The sequence below is a fragment of the Zootoca vivipara genome, chromosome 3, assembly GCF_963506605.1.
Source record: "Zootoca vivipara chromosome 3, rZooViv1.1, whole genome shotgun sequence".
NCBI lineage: Eukaryota > Metazoa > Chordata > Lepidosauria > Squamata > Lacertidae > Zootoca > Zootoca vivipara.
In genome coordinates, this window is record NC_083278.1 from 87,035,707 (window position 1) to 87,059,377 (window position 23,671).

A 23,671-nucleotide genomic window follows, 5' to 3' on the forward strand; every position below is an offset into this window, starting at 1 on the left:
TTCCTCTCTCTTTCAAAGCCTCGCCTGCAGAATCCTGCTTCCCCGAAGCTCAGACGATACAACTTTCCCCTTTTATGTGAGCTCCAGCTCTCCATTGCATGCCTGTGACTTTCTGAGGCGGCTCTGAACATAAAAAGACCCCTGCTGGGTCAGATCACTGGTACATCTCTCCCAGCGTCCTGTTTCCCATAATGGCCAATCAGGTGCTTCTGGGAAGCCCCTAAGCAGACTGAAGGCAATAGCCACCCCTTGCTCTAGCTCTCAGCAGTTACTCAAAGCCATAGTGCCTCTGGTGTAGCATAGTGGCTGAGCTACGCGTCAGGAAGTACCTGGTTCAAACCCGAACTCTGCCTTGGGTTTGTTAGGTGGTCTTAAGCATGTCACTGGCCTCATTTACACAGAATGCTGGCTGCAAGCCATAGCTACAGCAGTAGTGAAATTAGCCTGTGCATGAGCTTTGTGCTGGTGCATACAGCTTGTACACTTCCCACTTTGCTCCTTCCTTCCTAAATCAGGGAAATGAGCCATGGACCATCTGGCTTAGCATTAGGCACGAGCCTCCATTCCAAACAAACAGGGAGTGGAAGCCAAGGTTTCTTCTTGACTATGCTTGCTATGCTTGGTTTGGGAGAAAGAACCATGAGCCCTGGCTTGCGTGTCTTGTTAAAAAGGGGAGAGACAAAGCAGGAGATCCATGCAGCTTTGTGCACAGGCCAAGCTGACTAAGCATGGTTTGTGGTCAGTTTTACATAGGAGCATGGCCACTGTCTTCTAGCTGCATCTCTTCCCTCCTCCCCATTAATTTCTAATATGGGGGTGATACTGACCTACTTTTTCAAATTGTTGAAGGTAGTGTAATTTGTATGCATGTTGAATAATCGAAATAATTTAAAGCACCATCCATATATATTTGTGTCGTGTTTCTCCAAAAATAAGACACCGTCTTATATTTATTTTTCCTTAAAAAACCCCACAGTGGCTTATTTTCAGGGGATGTCTTATTTTTTATTACGCGTCCAGCCTTGCCTTTTCCTTGGGGCCCTCCAGAACTGCACCTATCACTATGTCTTATTTTCGGGGTATGGCTTATATTGCGCAAATGCTTAGAAATCCTGCTATGGTTTATTTTATGGGTATGTCTGATTTTAGGAGAAACAGGATATGTGTGTGTGTGTGTGTGTGTGTGCGCGCTGTTATATTATCTCTCTGGCAGAAACATGGGTTCCCTCCCCCCACTTTGTATCCTCATAGTTTCCTTTTTCTCCCAATTGTTTTAAGGTCGGGGACAGGGCCTTTCAATGCCGAGGACAGCACCCTCAACACTCTGGGTAGGTACAGGTCGCATATATGTTCTATCAGAAAATATGGATGTGACTTTTGGGAGACATTAATACTGAAAGCATCTTCCATTAAAAAAATATCCACTAGTTGGTGGGGTTAGAGATGCTCAGGATGCTACTTTTATTAGAGAAAGGTTTGTGCATCCATGTTTCAAGATGTGTACAAGAAGGCTTGCAAATGCCTATGCTTCCCAGCACAAAACTGCAAACCAGTCTGGAGAGCACACATCTGGGCAGAGAAGCAGACAGGGTCCTCTTGCCCTCTCAATGTGACATTTACATACATAGTAGCTTGGAGCAGCCCTTGGACAAGAAGGTGCTCAAGCAAAGCAAATAAATGCATTCAGAAGTCTGAAGGAGCAATGTGGTCTTGCCGCTTGTCAGCAGGTAAGGCATATGAATTCATGTGCCCACAGAGAAAAAATGGAATTGAAAAGTTCATCGACGGGCAGCTCCTCATGATTAAAAAAGATCGCAAGGGCTGGCAGGGACTGTTCATGTTCATCAAACCTGCTCTCGCCGTGTTGACACAGGAGTTGCTAGACTTAACCAACCCTGGCAGATGTTTACCCAGTGTAGGTAGAAAGTAATTTCTACGAGACAGAATTTGGGGGCAGGCCAATGTCTGGGTAGCAAATAAAACTGATGATCAATCAAGAAGGAAAGCTGCAATGTGGCAGCAGAAGGGAGGGCAGAACCAGGAAGCAAACAGAAGCTTCTAGGCCAGGCTGTCAGTGGAGGAGAGATCTTGAACCAGAGGGGTCAGGATTAGAAAATGGGGAAATAAAGAGTACTTATTGGAATGGAAGCACCGGACAGAGGGTCTTCCTTGCAGATATATTCTAGTCAGGGTCATGGTAAGAAGCAGACAAGAGGCATGGGAGGGCATAGGGGGCAGTCACTGTGATGTCAATGCCACATTCCTATGTCAGCTGCAAAATAAGAAACACTGGAGAAAAGTTTTACTAATGCAACTTCTCCCCACACCCCAAAATCCACCGTCTTAGCTGCCTGTCTAGCTTTTGGGAGCAAGAGGCAGCCTTGAGAGCATGCATGGTGTAGCCAGCAGTCAAAGTGCAGACTTGGGTTCAAATCTCTGCTCAGATATGAAGTGCTCTCCCCCACCCCTCTCCCTGTGCCTAATCTACCTCAAAGGGATTTTGTGAGGCTATAATATAACCACTGGGATGCAGGTGGTGCTGTGGGTTAAACCACTGAGCCTAGGGCTTGCCGATCAGAAGGTCGGCAGTTCAAATCCCCGTGATGGGGTGAGCTCCCATTGTTCGGTCCCTGCTTCTGCCAACCTAGCAGTTCGAAAGCACGTCAAAGTGCAAGTAGATAAATAGGTTACCGCTCCAAGCGGGAAGGTAAACAGCATTTCCGTGTGCTGCTCTGGTTCACCAGAAGCGGCTTTGTCATGCTGGCCACATGACCTGGAAGCTGTACGCCGGCTCCCTTGGCCAATAATGCGAGATGAGCGCTGCAACCCCAGAGTCGTCAGCGACTGGACCTAATGGTCAGGGGTCCCTTTACCTTTACCTATAATATAACCATGTGTGCTGCCTTAAGCTCCTAAGGGGCAGGACAGGATGTAAACGTGATAAAAGCATAAAATAAAGAATAAAGTTGACAGAACCTCTTTCTGTTGCCACCCTGCTGGGCTTTGTGGCGTTGGAGAAAGCAGCCACGTGAAGATGTATTGCTGATCTGCTGAGCAGGAAGGTGATTGTTTTTGTGTGGCAGCTTTAGTAGTAAAAGCACTCAGTAGGCTAGTAAGAACAGAATAAGAGAAAACGCTATTGATTTTTAAGCAGCATTGTTGTGTAAATTCCGATTAGTTTCTGGAGTGACTTCATTGCTTTTTAAAGCACGGCCTCTGTTAGTTCCCTGTGCCACAGGAAGCTCATCTGGAGAGCAAGTGCTGGGTTGTGTGTTAAGATGGAGGCTTTCACATTCTGCTCTCTGGGGTGATTGCCCAGTCAAAGGTGCTAATATCAAGGTGGCTGAGCTGCTACCGTAGCTTTGATATAATTATCCCACTGCAGGGGATGTGTCAGGAAGGGATTTATTGGTGCAACCGCTTCAAAGAGCTGGATTCTGTTAAAATACCTCTTAATTCCCTATCCAAGAGAAAGGGGCATTTTCCCTGGATCTTCTCAGAGAAAACATCAAGAGAAACAAGAGAAACAAACAAACAAGAGAAACAAACAAGAGAAAACATCATTGCATGAACAAAATCCTGTCGCTCTCCAATGCATATTGTTATGTATGTAATACAAACCTGAAAAAGTAGGAGATGAAATAGTATATTAAATAAGGTCGGAAGTGGGATGCTGCAGGCTTATGTTTTCCTTGTGGTCCATGCTCATTTTCCCACTTTCACTGACTCCTCCAAATCAGACTTTTTGAATGCACACTCTGCTCAGCAATCTCACACAGCCAGGTGCCCATGGACTCCTGGATATGTAAGCAGTGCTGGGTTCGAATGAGATTCCTGTGGAGTGTATCTTCATAAACAGACAGAGATTCATTTAACACATTAAACCAAAGATGTTCCTGTATAGGAGATTCACTTCCTTTCCCATGACCTACTCTAATTGGGCCATCCTTGTTCATGTCTATTATGTGGTTGGGTTGGGAGAGGGAATATTTTGACTGGGTGGGGGAAATGGGATCTGGTTTATTAATTATTAAGCTGTGTGTGTGTGTGTGTGTGTGTGTGTGTACATGCATGTGCCTATCCGTATATATGTGAGAAGCATAATCTACATGGACATACCCTCCAACATTTCTCCAATGAAAATAAGGATGTCCTAAGGAAAAGTGGGATTAAATCAGAAAATGGGACAGCTTCTGTAAATCCAGGGCACTCACTGGAAAACAGAGACACTTGAAGGGGCTGCATGGATGAGAGAAAAAGCACATACATATTCATTTTGACAGTGTGGTCATTAGAGCTTTCTCCATCTGACCTAAGCACTAAATATCCATATCAATTGTCCACAGCAGCTGCTGCCACAGTGTCTATGTTAAATAAAAGGCTAACATGACCACCTCTTTGAACAGGGCCAACCCACCCATGAGTCAAGATGAGGCAACCGCCTCAGATGGCAGTGTCTACAGGGGCAGCAGATCCAACCTCCAAGAAATGCATTACCTGCTGTTCCCTGGTAGCAGTGACAACTATGGCATACTCCTTGGAGGCTGGTTCTTCCGTCTCCTCAGCAGCCCCCTGCCCGCTGCCTCTAAAGTTGCTTCTTGGGAATAGGAGGTGCAATGGTCTCCTCCCATCTTTGTTCCTGATGTAGATCTCTATCCTCATCCCTTGTTCTTGATGTAGACCTTCAATCATCCCTTCTTGCCTGGTTGAGGGGACACCATTTTGTGGTTTGCCTCAGGTGTCAAAATGCCTTGGGCCAGCCCTGCCTCTGAAAATAGTTTAAGTGAATATGGTGTCGTAGGGAAGTTAAAGAAGACTACACGTATTAATACAAGACATATTATGGGCAATCACCACAACTCAATATAGCTGGCCCAGGCAAGGACTAGCCCGGCATCACAGTTTGACAGCTTTTTCCCTCCAGATGTTTTGGACTACAGCTCCCATCCGCTGCAGCCAGCACTTGCCAAGGCTGATTGGACTTGTAGTCCAAAATATCTAGAGGGCACCAGGTTGGTGAAGGCTTCCTAATACAATACAATACAATACAATACAATACAATACAATACAATACAATACAATACAATACAATACAATACAATACAAGTGTTCTTGACAGGACAAAGGAAGAGGCTACTTGCAGTAGTTAGTCTGTGGGGATGGGCATCAAGAAAGAGCAAATACTTGAGGAAATGTAAGTAGGAGTATGACTAATATCTTCAAGGTACTGTCTCCTCAAGGGGGTTATCTCAGGAGAGAGAGAGATAGCTGAAAGAAATAATTATCCCCAGGAACAAACAGCTGAAAGGTGTGAGCTTGAGCTCTCTGCCTCAAAAAGGAAAATAACCAATTTACCTAGGCCTTATTTGGAGCTGATAAGTCACTATTCCTAAATGAAGGCTCATTTTAACTTGAGTTGATGGAATCAGAAGTAGCTCATATGGAACCAAGTTCAATCACAAAACCAGAGAAAGAGTGAAAGAAAAAGCCTAATGGATAAGTTCAAGGGTCCTTCTATCCTGGCATCCTTCTTCTCACAGCAGCCAGCCTCAGGGAGCTCATGATTAATGTGTGAAGGCAACAGCGTGTACCCAGTATCTGTTGTTCAAAGCAAACTGCTTCTGAACATTGAGTTTGCAATAGCCATGGAAAGCCCTGTCCTCAGTCACCAGTAGAAGAGATTGATTCACACCACGTATTTAAAGCGCTTTTATGCAACTTTAGCAGCCACAGCTCCTCCGCCCCAAGGATTCCTGGTTTGTTACAGCCTCGGTCCAGTATACCTGAAGGACAGATAAACATCATGTCTTTTTTGAGATGGGGTGAGCGGAACTCTTTGCACAACACCATCCCTCTGGTTGCAAACTCACGTGGTAAGTGCTGATAGAAATGGAGTCAAGTCCGGGCCACTGAGAAACAGCAGGTTGCTATTGGCATGCTTGGGGACTCCTGAGGTTTTATACCGGTAGTAAGCCCTTGCAAACAAAAGGGGATGGTGCATGTTCAGTGGCCACAGAATGCAGAGGGTTAGTTGGAAAAGAAAACCAGGAAAACCAAGGTAGGAGAGTGCTGTAGTTCGAGGTTAGAAGGTTCCCAGGTTCAAACCCCAGCATCTCCAGCAAGGACTGGGAGAGAACCCTGACTGTAAAATCCTGGGGACCTGCTGCCAGTCAGAACAGACAACACTGAGCTTGATAGACAAATGTTCTGACTCAGTAAAAAGCAGCTTCCTATGTTCTCTATGCTCCTAATGGCTTGCTGGAGGAGGGCATGGCTGGTTGATTGGCTGGAGCCCTGAAAAAGGAGCAGGCTTTTCCAGAGGTGAGGATATACTGCAACATACTTTGTTACAGGTCCCACTTGACGACTACAATTATTTTACAAAGGTAATAATAGCATAACCCATAGCTGACAGGAAATGGGAACAAGGAGGACAGCTCTTTCATATGGCCTTTGTCTCTGTCTCTGTCTGTCTGTCTCATACACACACACCCTCTTTTGAGTCCATCTACACAGGGAGTGATTCAATCCAGGTTCCGGTTTCCGCCTGCAGGAATGGCGGACCTGTTTTCCATCTCTCTGACCTTCGTGAGGAATTTGGCGGTTGCTAGGGGAGTAAATGGCAACCCCCTACCCTCTCCGGGGGTTACGGAGAGGGGCCGCTGGCCCGCGATGCCCCCAGACCCACTCCGACTGTTTTTGGAGTGGGGGGAGCTTGGGCTGAGCACTTACGACGGCCAGGACTCCCGGACGCTAATCTGCATGGCGGGGATTTCCATGGTTAAAGAAGATAATTAGGCTTAAATCTATGGACATACTTCAGAAGGAGGGGAAGAAGCGCTGTTTACTGCTGAGAATTTTATGCTGCTGAGCGAGAGGAGTCAAAGAATGTACGGCATCTGGAAGAAGGATTGATGGGGACGGAGCGATAAGGGAAGCAAGTTTTTATTTTTTCTTCATATTGTTGCCTCGTATCTTCCCGGACGCGATGTCCTGGCTTGTTTGGAGTGAAAGAGAAGCAAAAGACTGTGTGAGTTGAACTTTATAGCTGTTGTTACTGAGTATATTTCTTAAAGATGTGAAGTTGCCGATGAGAAAAGCCCCCCCCCTAGTCAGACGGAAGGAGTTCTGGACGCGTTCGGAGGATTTATGAGCTGTGACGCACTTTAAATTGGAGCAGCGACCTGAAGCTAAGTTCAGCTATAGGGCAAGGAGATCCATTAATTTACCAAGAGTTCATGGTTGGATGTTTGGGTCTCCTGCCTGAAAAAGCTGTAAATTCTATAAAGATAAATAAATCGTAAATCTTCATGGCTATGAGAGAAAATGAAAGTGATTTGAGCCTTTTAAGATGGCGCTGCTACTCCGTCGCAACAGGGAGCTCCACTAAGAAGATTTATGGGGAGGCTGGACTGATTAACTCACACAGGAGAAAGAACATCTGTGAAACTTCGTTTGACATTTATCTCAGCAGCTGGAACAATCGGATGAAAGTGGAAAACATCTAGGTGACTGTAAGGGGAAGATTTGGAATATTATGAGCTTGGAGGACGATTTGAACTTTAGAAATAAGACGGCAGTGGACAGTTGCGAGGAATTCCCAATTTCTTGAAGCATGGGAACCCAAAAATAAATTATTTAGATGATTTGGCATAACATTCGGTTTGATTGATATATATATGTGTATAATTTGAAATATTGAATGTGATATAATTGGTTTTAATTGGAAAATTAATAAAAATATTTTTTTAAAAAAAAAAAAAAAAGGGAGTGATTCAATCCAGTGGAGTATCTCCTTGGCACAGCCTCTTGATTTACATTAATACATTGTGTAATTTCTTGGCTCACGCTCTCCACAGTAACACTTGTTATTTCATACATGCTCGCTGCTAACGTGTTTCTTATGCTTTATTGGCTCATCAGAAACCAGTGCACCGGAACCCGCTTTCAGAAATGGCCTGTCTGCACCCTTGAAGGTTACTGGGTGTCCACTGGAATCCGTACTGCCATTAACCGCCTCCTCTCCCAGTCTGGCTAAGGAAGGGGGCCAGCTCTCAAGTCCTTGCCTTTTGAAAGATGACGAGTGGAAGGAGACCAATGGAAGGGTAGGCGCCTTCTATCCCCTTTCTAGTTCTAATGAGGGCACATTGGCGCGGTGATGTGTATTTAACTAAGCCAACGGAAAGGTATGGTAAGTTAGCAAGCAGTAGCGAGGGTGACTGTGAGTGACATTTGATTATTGCTTTTTAAACGATGCCACTGCAGTTAAGCATGCTGGTTTGGAATTGTGGGGATCAGACCCATCCTTCTATGACTTGAATTGTCAGGTACCTGAGGGATTCTCACTGGAAAACATCCCCATCTGTAATCACCTTTAGGGCCGCACAGATTTATGCAACGGAGCTCCGCAAGCCTGATAAATTAAAACTCCTATTGCCAGTGACCCATGTGTGATATCTCCATGACCCATTTACAATATTAAGCACCTGCCTGGAAGCGCTAAACTCCATTTAAACTATCTCATGGGATTCCTCAGAGGATTGAAAGTGAGAACCCTGTGCACATTGCCCTGAGTTCTTTGGAGGAAGGATGGGAAGCAAATGTAGTAAACCGAAAGAATACGCTGAAGGAAGATGTACAAATTGTATGCAGCTAGAAGAAATCAAGTATATTTTTATCGCATTAAGCTGATTTTGCAGAAAGAGCCTTGGAAACTTCTTTAATTTCCTGCATGTTTTCCTGCAGTGACAAAACGATACATAAACCACAGAAGGTGCATTCAAAGTGAAGTTTAGGGATAAAGAAATTCATTAGCGATTTCTGAGGATTTGGTCTCAAGTAATGCTGCCCTTCTACATTCCTGCTAATATAAATTGCTTGCTTTTTTTTTTACATAGCTCAAGCCAGATTCTTTTATCATCTGTTCAGAATAGTGCTTGCTAAAACTTTTCCCTTTCTTGGACTGAAAAAGCATTGGTTCAGCATTTTTTAAAACATCAGCCTGAAACTATATGTGAAATCAATTATATAAATAATATAAGGCTGCATGGCCTCCTTTTTCTGCAATTCTCCTGCTTCTCATCTTATGTAATAGTCTCCAACCCCACCTCCAGTCTTCTTCCTAAAATTTGCCTCCACTTGTACTTTCTCTTTCAGCTGCGTCCAACTCTGGACAACAAATTACAAGCAATCCTCGTTTTGCGCGGGGGTTCCATTTTGGACCCCCACAAGCCTTGGCAGATCATGCAGAAGTGTGCCATGTTCCACCCCTTTTCATAATGTTTTGGGGCTACTCAATGCTGTGCATGTGTGCATGATCACAAGTCATTCAGGTGCACCTAAACTGGGACTTGCCTGTAGATGCTTTGTGGGAGATCTACAACCAGGTTCCCAATGTTGTTTCCTCCCTGCTAAATGCAGCTGGGGCTGGGGGACAAACTACGAGGGGAAGAACTGTAGCTCAGCGATAGAGCATTTGATTTGCATGCAGAGAAGGTTCTGGGTTCAATTAATGACAATAGGAATGTGTGCAGAGGAAGGCGACCAAGATGGTCAAGGGTCTGGAAACCAAGGCTTACAAAGAATGGTTGAGAGTGTTGGGTATGTTTAGCCCGGATAAGAAGAGGAGCTATGATAGCCACCTTCAAATATCTAAAGGGCTGTCACATGGAAGATGGCACAAACTTGTTTTCTCCTGCTCTGGAGGGTAGGACCTGTACCAATGGATTCAAGTAACAAGAAAGTAGATTCCAAATAAACACCAGGAAGAACTTTCTGGCAGTAAGAGCTGTTTGACAGTGGAATGGTCTTCCTTGGGATGCTGTGGACTCTCCTTCCTTGGAAGTTTTTAAGCAGAGGTTGGATGGCCATCTGTCATGGATGCTTTAGCTGAGATGCCTGCATTGCAGGGGGTTGCACTAGATGACCCTTCCAACTCTATGATTCTATGAAGTCATGCTTTAAATGCCCCAGGTGACCTGTGTGCCTGCAATGTCTGCTGCCCAGGTGCTCACAGTTGATGGTCAACTTCAAGACCCCCGCTTCTCTCCCTTCATATGGGTCTTTATCTCCTAACAGGTACACCATGAAGCTAAAACCAGCTTCAGGAAGGAGCTTTAAGTTGGGGGGTGGAAGTATTTGGGGGAATGGAGTTAAATGCCCCATCTCCAGCACTGCATTTCTGATTCAATCTTCTGGCCACTGCAGGGGCAGCCACTTTTAAAGAAAGAATACAATGTGAGATCTAATCTAGGTGATCCTCAGGGTCCCTTCCATCTTCATGATTCTATGATCTGTGATCTATGGACTAGCCAGGAGCTCATCAGGAGGGCATTATCTTTTTATTGGCCACACAGCTTGTCAAGCAAAGACCATCTACTGAACACATCAGACGTGCTTTTATTTTGACTATGTTTCCAGGTGAAACCCACAGCATTCCTATGTACTCAATTCAAGTGAACTACTCTGAAGAAAAAACAAGAAAATTAGCACATCCTCCATTTTGATGAAATATTTATCTTGCTTTCTAATAAATAAGGTTTCAAGGAAATGGATGAGTTCTGTTTGGGTTTGTGGAATCACATTATGCCAAGAGATTCCTCACTATGTGTAGAGTAGGGATGGAATTTTATGAAATTCTTGGCGTTGAGCTTATCTGTGCAATATTTTTTCCTGACTCCTGTCTTGCTCCTTGATCTTGATCAGAAGTGAGGGTTTTTTTTACTAGCTCCACTAAATAATACAAACAACGCTCACATATTATACACATTATTATCAATATACTATTACATGAATGTTTATATGTGTATACAGTCCAGGTTTCCTAAGGGAACCAACACATAAGCAGATAAATTCAACTATTGATATATCGTATCGAGAAACTTAAGTAAGAATACTTATACCATAATACAGCAAAAATCCAGTACTGTGTGAGGCTTGACTCTTTTATGCATGTTATATATACAACATATACATATTTTTGTTTATAAATTTAAATATACTTTTGTGTATAAATATTCAAGCTTTTTAGAAAAAAGAAAAAGAAAAAGATAATGTGCCAGCAGCTCAGACATAAACAAATGCTCAGTGTAAGAGGTGGTCCTTTGTGGTCAAAGCTTGATCAGGTTGGAAGCACCAAATTCCATGTAAATAAAATAGAGTCCTCTTCCATCCCTAATGTAGAACAACACACGTGTCCCTTATTTTTCATGCACTGTGTTTTGCTTTTGTTGTGTCCAGATCCACGTGACCATATCAAAGTCGGCTCAGGAGAAACTGCGCCAGAAGCAGTTAAAAGAGATAGAGATTTTGCGCAAAGAAAGAGAAAAGAAAAGAGAGAGAGAGAAGGAAAGGCTGACAAAGTTCGAAGAGCATCTACAGAAAACTGCTCGTGAAGGTATGTGGTGACGTGAAAAATAAAAGGGACCCGTTATGCAGATTTTGTATGCTTTCTGCATCACCCTGAATTTCATATGCCTTCATTTAACGTGCCTTGCAGAGATCAGATGCACACTTCTGTAAGTTAGGAGAAGAAAAAGTCAATCTGCAGGGTGGCTTACCTTCCTCTGTCTGTGACAGCTGTCTGAAAAGCTAACATCACAGAGGCCCCATTTTTGAGTGGAGGTTATGGAGGAGCATTCACACGTCTGCTTGGAAGTAAGTCCCACTGAGTTCAGTGGGGCTTATTCCCAAGGCAGTGTGGCTGTCTAGATGTTGTTGGAAGACATCTCCCAGAATCCCTGACTGGGATGGCCAGGGCTGATGGACATTTGACTATAAGAACCTCTGGAGCGTCTATGTCAGGCATCCCCAAACTGCGGCCCTCCGGATGTTTTGGCCTACAACTCCCATGATCCCTAGCTAGCAGAACCAGTGGTCAGGGAAGATGGGAATTGTAGTCCAAAACATCTGGAGGGCCGAAGTTTGGGGATGCCTGGTCTATGTTCTCCATCCCTGGTATATAGAGTGGCAGTCATGTGAGCCTCCTCTGTCTTCCACTGCAGCCTGCAGTGATATAGTCTACATACAGACTTGCCTCCTCACCTCCTATGTGAGAACTGGGCCAATGGACCAGCACCTGGTGAACTTTGAAATGCTCCCACAACCCCGTCGTCTTCATTGAACTTGACCCTTTTCTTAGTGAAAAGTTGAGATGTGTCCTTGTGTACTTTGGTAGACAGGAACAATATTGGAAGAATGCACTTATAATGCTGAACAATCTGTGACTTTGACACTTATGCAGTGTATTTTATCAGCGATTTCACTTCACTTCACAAAAGGTACGCTTAAAAAGGGAGCTACCCTAGCAATGGAGAGACTGCCCAAGAAGGCAGCCTGTAATAATATTCTAGTTCCTGGACCATGTTGAATGGAGATCTATTCTCATCACTATGAAACACACCCATATTTCAGTATACCTGCAGCAATTACAGTCAAGCAATGCAGATGCTCTTTGCCAAAATTTATAATTTTATTAAATAAACTATAGCCAGGAGGAAATTTTCATGCGCAGGAAGCACTTAGCCATACAGTAAGAATTTCCCCTGATTTAAACACCCTCCACACCCTTGAGATGTGATGCTTTTCAGATGAAATATCCAAGCTGTTACAATAGGAGTGCATATTTAAGATGGGGGAGGAGGAAGGTTTATGGCAGAGCTCCCTAAGTGATCTGATTGCAACTGACATGTAGTGATTGTGCTGCAGTATAAACTCCACAAAGGTCTGCAGCAGCAGCAGCAGAGTCAGCACTCTGCCAGAACAAGGCTCTGGTGCAAGGTCACTTGCTCTTGCTCTTTAGTGTGGGTGGGAGATGTAGGAATGCCAGCCCCAGAGAGCTGGGTGTATGTGGTGGGGCTTTTCTTGCATATCGTTCAAAGTCCCATAGTTACTACTATTACTGCTGTAGGGACACGGGTGGTGCTGTGGTCTAAACCACTGAGCCTCTTGGGCTTGCTGATTGGAAGGTTGGTGGTTCAAATCCCCATGACGGGGTGAGCTCTCATCACTCTGTCCCAGCTCCTAGCAGTTCATTTGAAAGCACACCAGTGCAAGTTGATAAATAGGTACCACTGCAGCGGGAAGGTAAACGGCATTTCCGTGCACTCTGGCTTCCGTCCCGGTGTTCCATTGCACCAGAAGCGGTTTAGTCATGTTGCCCACATGACCTGGAAAGCTGTCTGTGGACAAACGCTGGCTCCCTCGGCCTGAAAGTGAGATGAGTGCCCCAACCCCATAGTCGACTTTGACTGGACTTAACCACCCAGGGGGCTTTTACCTTTACCTTGTACTATTACTGCTGCTATTTCTATTAGTACGGTACTTGAGCTCCTTGGAGAAAAAGGTGGGTCATAAATGCAATTACTTTTACTATTACTATTATTATTTCTCCAAATTTGCAGAGCACACTTCACCATGTCAATATGATTCCAAGGCGGTTTTAAGCAATGCATTATTTCTGTTCCAAACTTGTGGAGTGCCCTCCTTCTTACCGTAGAAGAAACATAATCCCCATCAATTGATGTGTTGTGGTTTACAGAAATGCATAAAAATACTATGAGCAAATAATATATACAAATGTTAAAAACAGCCAATTAACAAAAAACAGCAACAGCAAGAGGCCATGCGACCTCTTGTTGGGGAGGCACACAAAGAAGGGCCTCAGATTATGATAGTTAACTCCAAAAGCCTGAGAGACTAACAAGGTACTTACTTGCTGGTGGAAACCAATAGTAGTCTCCCCTGTCCAGGCTTTCAGGGGAATGAAGTTTAAACAGTGGGCTCCACCCACTCAGGATTTGCTTGGAGTCATGCTGCTGTCCATACTGCTACCAGGTAAGCCCACCAGGGGCCCACCACCAGAGAGGGGGACCCCCCCCTACACATTTTGCCTAGGTGCCTCTCAAACCTGGAACTGGCCCTATTGTCAGGGCTGACGTGGCTTCCTCTCTTCACAACAATCACCACGAGAGCCTCCCTCCGGACATTTTTATGGACTTTATTTACAGTATTTACAATAGGTCATTAGCATGTAATAATCACCCATCAGAGTCACTCAGTTCAGATCTCTGCTGAGGCCTGCGCTTGCCCCTCCAGCAGCTTGTAAAATGGCGGAGTCTACCCCGATTCTGAGCTCAAGCTTAACCCTTGCTGCTCCTGTGAACTTCCTGGATCTCTAGCCTCTAGACTTACTCCGACAGCTCTCCCCTCATTATCTCCTTCCTCCTTGGGCCCAATGTCCTCTCTCCCCCCCCAAAGTTCCCTTCCGGGGAACTGGGAGCCACTGGCTCCTCCCTGACACTTATGTTCTTTCAGCTGCTAGTTCCCTTCCCTTCACTCTCTGTTGACTTCCATGAATTACTTTCTGCAGGTTCCGGGCCACTTAAAAGCAATGGAACCACCCCTGTTGGCCTCAGTCTGAGCAATCCCTGCAGAGCTCCTGTTGGGACATCCCTGAAGAAACGGGTGAACAGGCCCTCTCTGCCCAGCATCCCCATCATCAACCATGACAGTAGCTTCCTCAGGCATGCTTCAGGTGAGGCACAAACAGGCCAGCAACAAATGCAGGTTTTATGGTTGTCAACAGTATCAGGCACAAGAAAGGTCACCCCCATAACCACAATGCACACTGGAAAAATTAATGGGAAAAGAAACTTCTTGCTTTAAGTATTATAATCTCAGCTAAGCTAGCAATATCACTTTTTCCTTTCACTGGTGTTTTTCTTGAAACTTTTTTTTAATGGAAGTTGTATTGAGTTTTTTCCAATATTGCATAAAACAGAAATCACAAGTAACAAATACAGGACTGGCCTGCTTGTGGAGGATCGTGCCTTGAAACTTTTTGGGTAGCTCAGAAGAACTCGGTGCGTAAGATTCCAACCGTGGGTGATAAAATGAGGTGCAAAATTATCAAACAATCCCTGTTGCTGAACCAACATGCATTGGTTCATGTTGCAAATATGGAAAACTGACAGGTTGCCCTAGGAACTCCCTAACTATGACACTACTACAAAAAGCCAACAGGTTGATTGCAGCCACTTCTCTATTTGCACCCCCTCATTGTTTGTGGCCCTTTCCTTTTGGGAGCGTGTAAGGCATGACCGGAGAAATTCTTTCAGCACGAGGGCCACATTTGCTTCTGGCCTACCGGTACTTTCCAAGGGCCACAAGAGAGTATTGGGCAGAGCCAAAGAGAATGCAAAATTTGCCTTTGTACAGTGGACTGCTCCCCATCTCTTCCATTTCCCCCATCTTCTAGTGAGCCACCTGGTAGCAAAGAGATAACTACCCTCTATTTATTTACCTCTGGAGTTCTCCCTGCTTCTCCTGCCCTTTCAAGGTCTCTGTGCAAATAGCTTATGACTCAGCATCCTCCTCTGTCCATAGAAAGCTTTATAGTGATTATTATTGTTTTGCTTTGGCCTGCCGCTGTATCACCTTGTTTCATGAAATGGTTTAGATTTTGCAGTCAAAGCAGGCTGCCAGGATGATTTGATATTAATGCCATGCCGGCACTTCACCGGGTCCTCCTGGAAAGTTATGCCTCTCTAAAAACAGATATGGTCCTGTGTGGTATAATTGTGAGTCGAGGAGCCGCCACCCGCATAGAGTTAAATAAATCACACAGAGACATTATTTTAGGTTAATGGGCAAAATAAGGCCACAACTTTATTGATTACAGCGTGTGAGAGGTATTGGCTTAGGCATTGGATAGAACAAGCAATGCATGACCCCACCCCGCTTAGCGGGGAGTCATTTTAAGGATTAACTAACAGAGGGAGGAGCTTGTTGATGCAAATACAACTGGAAGCTTCCCCTGACATCACCGGGGGTCATGCCATGGCCCTAGCCATCAGCAGGGCATCGGACAGGATCCACGACCACCGGATTCCTTTAATGGAATACCCAAAAGAGGAGGGGTAGGTGATCGCCATACCCTATCCTCCAACACAGCACACATATTCCAATGCCTAACCGCCAATACCGGGAAGTTGTGATGAATTGCTACGAGGTAGGCAAAAATACCAAGAGGCTGGTGCCAATTTCCCAAATGGATAAAAAATTCCCACCAGGCCTCTTGGGCAACCAAGGCAACCAACCAAAGTCCATAGCAAGGTCAAAAGCAAAGAATGATGACCTAAAGGGAGGGAGGATGGGAGATCCGATGGAAGCAGGAAACTGACTGAGGGATGGAGAGCTGCCACAGCTGCTTAAATGCAGCATAACTCTGCCCCTCAGCCAACTCCATTGATGGCTGAGGGGCTTGATGCGGCAGCGGAGGTAGGCTAAGGCAGGGGGTTGAACACGCCCCCCTGCTGAAGCGGGAAACGACTCCTGCTCACAACCCCTCCCCTCTGTGAGGAGAAGAGGTCTTGTTAGGCGAACATCGAGCTGAAATGTGAGATGCCTCTTCAGTGTTGCAGATCAGTCTGATGTCACAATAGGGTATAGTGGAAAGGTGGGATGGTGCAGAGTGGGCTTCCACTGCCTGGTGCAACTCTGCCCCCACCAGAGAAGCCATTCATGGGACTCGGAGTAAATGGGATGTTTAGCCCAATACACACTTCGGTGAAAACGGTCTATTCTCGCTGCAGTCCTTTCAATGGAATGCAATTCAGATATGCATCTACAACTGCATGGGAACAGTAAAATGAAATACGACTCCTTATAACACCAACTTATTTGTAGTGTTAATTGTAATTTCCTGACTGCCAGTGTTAATTGCATTTATATGCCTGGCTGTTGTTGCTTCATACTTACAGCTAACTCCCTGCCAGCAAACCTCCAGGGTTCTCCGGAATGGGAAGAGGACCTCGTAAATAGAGATGCCTTAGAAATAAGACCCTTGTCTTACCCAGAGCAGGGGCTGGTCGATGCTCTGAAGTGGCTCAATAGCAACGATTGGTAAGGAAAGAGAAAACTGTACCTTTCCCCTGTGCCTCATGCTATAAAGGTAGGCGAGTGGCCTTGTTGCTGCATGAAGGCTGCAGTATAAAGTGAGATTCAAATTCACTTCCTCTGGTTTCCAGACAGCACACACCCCATCTGTTTTTGTCTCATTCCTTCCCTCCCACAAACCCACAGAGGATACCAAAATGATGGTGGACTTTCACAAGCCCAGTTTGGGAAAACGGTGAGCTTGTTTCAAAAGGTTGTGGGCAATGTCAGGGCAGCCTGCCTTCCTATTGTTTCACCCAGCCCCATTAAGCCCCATACCCTGAATTCAACTCCATGGATGGTGTCCAACTAAAAAGTTCTGCTAGGGAAATGAAGTTTAGCTGGAACTTCTCTGCCCTCCTTGTGCTGCCCCTAAACCTGTTCCAGGGTTTCCCCCAATCCTTGGGAGCTGGTCTACAGGGCACACAGGGGTCAAATGGGGAGAGGAGAGGGCAGGGAAGTTCCACTGGGCAGCTAAAAGTCCTTGCAAGTTGTGGAACTGTTCAGTCAAATACTGTCCCACGAGCATCCTATAACTGACACCTCTGTGGAGTTGTCCTGCTTTGAGTGGCTTTCTGGACAGCATGGAATCTATGTGTGAGACAAGAGCAATGCCAGCGTGTAGCTCTTGATTAGAATTTGGCTGCCAAGCAGCCACTTCCACTGAATAAACCTTTTTCAGTGACTGCTATGTGTAATTTCCCCTGATTTATCTGTACAGTACAATTTAGAGTAGTACAGGACTTAGAAAACATGACCGAAAAGCCTTTTAAGACTTGAGTCTGGAATACAATAATAAGACCACATCATTAGACAATAAAGTAAGACTCAATTGCCTCTGCTGTCAAGTTTTGGAGGGTGGCGTTAAGGGCATTGTCAAGTTCATTTAGATACAAAATAAACACCAAGGGGGCAAGAATACAACCTTGCCCAAGGCAGGTCCAAGAGATGTTGCTGCCTGAGGCAGAGCAGCACTAGTATTCCCACATCATGCACATCAAGCACAAGGGCAGGCAACTTATATTGGCACCCGAGGAAGAAACTCCCTAAAGTACTTGCAGGCAGTAAGTATCTAATAATAATTAAATAACAATTAGCTGCCATTTTGTGACACCCCAAATCAAGTTGCCTCAGGTGGCTGCCCTACTTTGTCTAATAGTAGGACTGGCTGTGACCCTGGTTAACACCCCCAGACATTGAAATAATGCCAGTGAGTTGCACAATGTTACCACATTTAATTTGGAAATTCCCATAGAGAATCCTACTTTTTTAAATATACAACTTGATAAAAAGCCTATCCTAACACACAGCATTAGTTTTCTATGGAAAACATAAAAGCTGTGCTTTCAAAAAGATGTGGAAGATTCAGTCTTCATTGCCGCTGGACCTCACAGTTAACATGGTTTTTTTTTTCCTTTTTCATTGGATATATCTGCCAACCAGTGACAACAATTCACACGTCTTGTGATGTGAGCCGTCATCCACAAAGCTTATGCTACAATCCATCTGTTAGCCTTTAAGGTGCCACAATATTGTTTCTTGTTGCTGAGAGTACAAACACATCTACCTCTCTGGCAGCTGTTGCTCTGGAATTTGTCACCTGTGCTCATTTTTGTTGCCAGATCACCTGCAGGTGGTGCTGTTAATTCAGAAAGGCAGAGTTGGGATGGATTATTGGCCTTTAAAAAAAGAGGGGGGGGGAGCTCCACAAGCTTCACCTCTTGAGCCTCTCAAGAGAAAAACTTGCCATGCAGGTTTCAGCCCTTTCCAAGGATGGAGCCTATCATGTGGAACTAGTAAATCAATCACACTCTTTTATTCAGCTTAATTCATAGGAGATTCTGTCCAGCGCACAGTGGAATGTATTTTCCCCCAATAGTAGTTTTAAAACCATAGTGTATAAGAGCTTCTGTTAAAATTCAGCATCTTTGCTTTTCTGTATTCCCAATGTGTGGCTTCTGTGACACGTCTCATTTTCAGACTCTTTTTACTGCAGCGAGAAATCCTGTTTCTGCAAAATGCCAGGCGAGACCAATAATTTCCCTTCTCTTCTCTCCCTCCATCTTTCTGATAATTGCCTCTCAGGCATCTGAAGGAGAAAGGACTCTTCAGCATCCGATGCTTGGCTACCTGCCATTCAGAAGTTCTCCAGTGTAGACTTCATGATGTTTCCTTGGCAGCCACAAAGGAGGTGGGAAATATGCATTTAACATATGTCCAATCTATCTTCTCTTGTGGCTTACCTGACACTTTCCAATCTGTTTTTATTTAGCCAATGGGTCTCTCAGCAGCTTTTATACCTGTCTATACCTATTGCTGCCCAATATGCTCTTCATCTCTACTGGAAAAATAAGCAATTAATAAGCTGTGTATAACCTGCACGGGGGAGGGGGGAATTCAGCACAAAATAAATCCATGCAAATTAATTAAATTTGCATGCATTTACTCACTTTCCACAAAGCTGTCTGCTTCTGAAACTTAAGCTTTCAGTGACTTTTTACTCTATTTTAGCAAGGAGAATTGCAATGGAGTGAAAGAATGAAAGTTGAGTTAGTATCCATGGAAGAAGGAGAGCCGAGGTCCCATTTTCCTGCCCACTGGGAGCCCAGCCCAGTGAGTCATTTTAGAAGCCATCCTCAGATGCTTAATAGCTATCACGACCTAGAAGGTCACTTTAAAAAAATTTCTCTGGGTGTCTAGATTGAAAGCCAGATAAACCAACCTGTAGTATCTTCAGAGGCTTTTTTTGGTGTCCACCCTGCACCATACTTCTGTAGGGGTGCTTCCCCGTGGCTTTCTATTATCTGTTCAGTGCTGCTGAGGCATGCAAGTTTTGTCCCATATTATTTCCCCATATAATCTGGATTTACTGTTTCAATGGAAAATCCAATAAGTAAAAACAAAAAAGCAAAATGGTCGAAACAGCAAATCTGGATTAAATGGAGGAAATATATGGGGTGGCCTTTTGAAGAGGACAGGCATCATGTGGACCTTCTGAAAGCTATGGCCTCTGCATCTGCAAATACTTGGGTTCTGCCATGGTTTTATATAATAAATCTATTTTATGTATTAATGTAAGTGGCAAAGATCTGTCTGAAATAAAGGTACGAAGAAGAAAGAGAAATGTACTTGGGTTCTTGTACCCGTGAATCATATCAGTTACTGAGGACCCAGATGTGTATACTTTACTTAAAGCAGTGATTAGGAAAGGACTAGGGCCTTTCTGATGTATATCGGAGGTGGATTGAAAGATACAGTCTAGTCATATATGTAGCTTTCGTTTCTGACCTGATGTACATGCATTTTGTACTTAGTTTTTGAAACCCAAATTCAGCATGTCTCACAGAAGAACCTGTAAGTCCAGCCATGTTGATTCTGTCTCTTCTATCAACTGCATCTCTTTGTATAAAATGCTTCTTCTATTTCCACCCAGAAAAAGGAGAACAAAAGCTGATCCGAGCTACCTACATTTTCCCAAACCCAAATACGATATGTGCTGGACTCTGTGAGGCAGCCAGTTCTTGGATTCTAGGGAGCTTATTTACCCAACGGCTGCTCTTAGCAGCTTTGCTGTTTATTTGATCGCTTAATGGAGAGGTTTTTTATTGTTCTCATTTTAAACCCTTGTAATAAAAAGCAGGAGGTAAAAGAAGCCACAGGGACCATTTCTACACTTGCTCATTGTTTGATCAGGCGACTGGGCTGTTAACATAGCAAAGTTGGCAAGGCCATTAAGCCTTCTGTCATCTGCAGCAAATTATGGCTGGCCATTTGTGTAATTTGTGGTCTCTGGCTTCTCTCTGAAATTATCATGGATGTAGACTTGATTCCCTGTTAATGGAAAGGTTGGACCGTCTTCAGACTTTAATTATCTGAATGTGAGATTCAGTTCTGTGGGATTCAAACCCTCCCACTTTGCAAAACACAAGCAAAGTTTTGATGGCAGGGTGTCTGTTTATACATAGAAAGAAAAAAATGGATGGCTTACTTCCCTTCCAGAAATCCTTTTTTCGGTTCATAGTTTTAAAAAGTAATATAAGAAATTAGGACTGAGAAATATTTAGAACTCTTTCCAGTCTTTTCAGGCATTGGCAGCTCATCCCTGTCTGTCAGGACATTCAGCTCCTGTTAAGTATTGTGTGTGAGAAATTGAGGCAAGCTGCCCAGAGTGGCTGGGGCACAAATAATGATTTATTTATTTATTGTCTCTCATGTGGAGTACAACAGCAAAAAGTTCCTTAGTTGCCTCAAACCAGTGAGCAAGCTGACTTGGGAGTTTCCCCCCAATGGTTTATTATTTCTTTTATTTATATTAAGCATTTATGCATGCATATGTTTTAAATGATGGTTAGGAGCTCCTGATTTAGTACTCTCCTTCCTTAGGTTAGATCTGCAGGTCGTGGTGCCCATTCAGATGGAGCCATTATCAAAACTGAAAAAATTCCATGTTCCTCCTATTCATGACAGGAAGATAATACAGAGGTACACTCAGAGGGACTGGACTTGATTGGCACATCCTGGTTTATTACCCACACTTTGATAAGAAGTGTGGCATTTTGTGGAAAATTACAAATAAATTGTCCTGCCTTTGGTTGGTGTGTCAATATTTGCAGCAGCAAACAGGAACGTGTGAATGTGTGAACATTTCGGCTTGTAACGTTTCCATTGCCAGGTTAGCAACCTCCGGTCGAAAGTATCCCGGTTTGCTATTGGGACCCTAGCTGACCTCTTCAAGGCCATGAAGAAGCATATGGACCAAGAGGTTGAAGAGATTTCTCGGGTCCTTCTCCAGAAGGCAGGCGATTCTAGTGAATTCATTCAGAAAGCAGCTGATCAATCCTTGGGTGTTATGGTGCAGAATGTGACCCCCTCACGAGCGATGGCTGCCCTCATGGCCAATGGAGTGAAGTACGTGAAGGGCCTTTTCCTCTGCATGCTTGCTTCCTCGGTTATATCTGGACCAATTTCCCTCCCTCCAATTTCCCTAGATTTTTTTCTGGGCCCTCACAGCTCTTCTTCTTACCCATGACTTGTTATTTTGAAGTAGAGTAGGGCTGGGGGTAAACTTTCAGGGGATGCATGACAATGATGGGTGGGGCTGGAGTCCAAAATGGGTGTGGTCACCCCATGCGCTCTCCCTCCCCTCCCCCTCCCCCTCTCCCTCTCCCTCTCCCTCTTCTTCCTTGCCTATGGTTTGCTGAGGCAAAACACTCTCGCTAGAGATCTGAACTGATGGCTTACAGAGGGCTGCTCCCCCCTCCTTCAACCACTCCATCTGTTTCATCTGCCCCCTTTCCATTTTCCTGCTCCCACCCTCCTTTACCGCCCGCATGAAGTTAAGCCAAATTTCACTTTCAGGTTCCCCATCCCTGCAAGTCAGTTTGCCAGATAGGGTCAGAACTAGCTGGGTTGGGATATTTTGGCCGAGACAAGCTGGGGTAGCTGCCAGGCGCCCAGGTCTTTTTTTCACTTTGCAGTATAAGAAAAGAAGAGGTCTCATTCTTAGGATCACTGTGTTTGCAGCCACCGTAACCCCCTCATCCGGAAATGTGCGGCTGAACACTTGCTGACCATCGTGGAGCAGATTGGGGCAGAGAAACTGCTCTCGGGCAACCGGGAGAGTACAGAACTTCTGGTGCAGACGCTGGTCAAGCTCGCTCAAGATTGCAATCAAGACACAAGGTAAACTGCCAGCCAAACAGCTGAGAGTCTTTGAATGCATTTCATTGTAAGCTGAGATGGACCAGCCTTTCCCAGCCCTCCAGGTGTTTTGGACTTCATTCCAATCAGCCCCAGCTAGCATGGCCAATGGCCAGGTATGGCGGGAGTGGTTCATTCATTCATTCATTCATTTCATGAAATTCATATACCACTCGATTGTAAAAAAACCAAACCAAACAAACCAAACCAAACCAAACCAAACCAAACCAAACCAAACCACCACCACCAGCTACCCCAAAGAGGTTTGCGAAATCTGAACCCTTGTCTCCCAGGTCTGATCTAGCCCAATACTCTCATCACTAGAACACATTGGTACATACATTCATTTTTATTATGAATGAGTGCTGGCAATGAAAAGTATTTTTGATGTCTTGAATAATGGTATACTTCCTTCAAAATCTGTGGTGGTTCTATTTTTCTTTTCTGAATTATTTTGTGATTTGTTTTTTGAAGACATTTATATTTTGCTCAGTAATTGTGTATTTAGAATCATAGAATCATAGAATCATAGAGTTGGAAGAGACCACAAGGGCCATCCAGTCCAACCCCCTGCCAAGCAGGAAACACCATCAAAGCATTCCTGACAGATGGCTGTCAAGCCTCTGCTTAAAGACCTCCAAAGAAGGAGACTCCACCACACTCCTTGGCAGCAAATTCCACTGCCGAACAGCTCTTACTGTCAGGAAGTTCTTCCTAATGTTTAGGTGGAATTTTCTTTCTTGTAGTTTGAATCCGTTGCTCCGTGTCTGCTTCTCTGGAGCAGCAGAAAACAACCTTTCTCCCTCCTCTATATGACATCCTTTTATATATTTGAACATGGCTATCATATCACCCCTTAACCTTCTCTTCTCCAGGCTAAACATACCCAGCTCCCTAAGCCGTTCCTCATAAGGCATCGTTTCCAGGCCTTTGACCATTTTGGTTGCCCTCTTCTGGACACGTTCCAGCTTATCAGTATCCTTCTTGAACTGTGGTGCCCAGAACTGGACACAGTACTCCAGGTGAGGTCTGACCA

At 44.6% G+C, this 23,671-nt stretch overlaps 1 protein-coding gene across 2 annotated transcripts in view; it reads left to right on the plus strand.

Annotated features, from left to right (window-relative positions):
- TOGARAM2 (TOG array regulator of axonemal microtubules 2) overlaps nucleotides 1–23,671 on the plus strand; it is a 60,240-nt gene that overhangs the window by 18,690 nt on the left and 17,879 nt on the right. For both annotated transcript variants that reach the window (XM_060272956.1, XM_035110505.2), the window contains 8 exons: nucleotides 1,279–1,328; nucleotides 7,924–8,105; nucleotides 11,239–11,395; nucleotides 14,369–14,533; nucleotides 16,761–16,902; nucleotides 19,021–19,126; nucleotides 21,608–21,843; nucleotides 22,459–22,617. In XM_060272956.1, coding sequence (XP_060128939.1) covers nucleotides 1,279–1,328; nucleotides 7,924–8,105; nucleotides 11,239–11,395; nucleotides 14,369–14,533; nucleotides 16,761–16,902; nucleotides 19,021–19,126; nucleotides 21,608–21,843; nucleotides 22,459–22,617 — 1,197 coding nt within the window. The remainder of the gene's footprint in view (nucleotides 1–1,278; nucleotides 1,329–7,923; nucleotides 8,106–11,238; nucleotides 11,396–14,368; nucleotides 14,534–16,760; nucleotides 16,903–19,020; nucleotides 19,127–21,607; nucleotides 21,844–22,458; nucleotides 22,618–23,671) is intronic.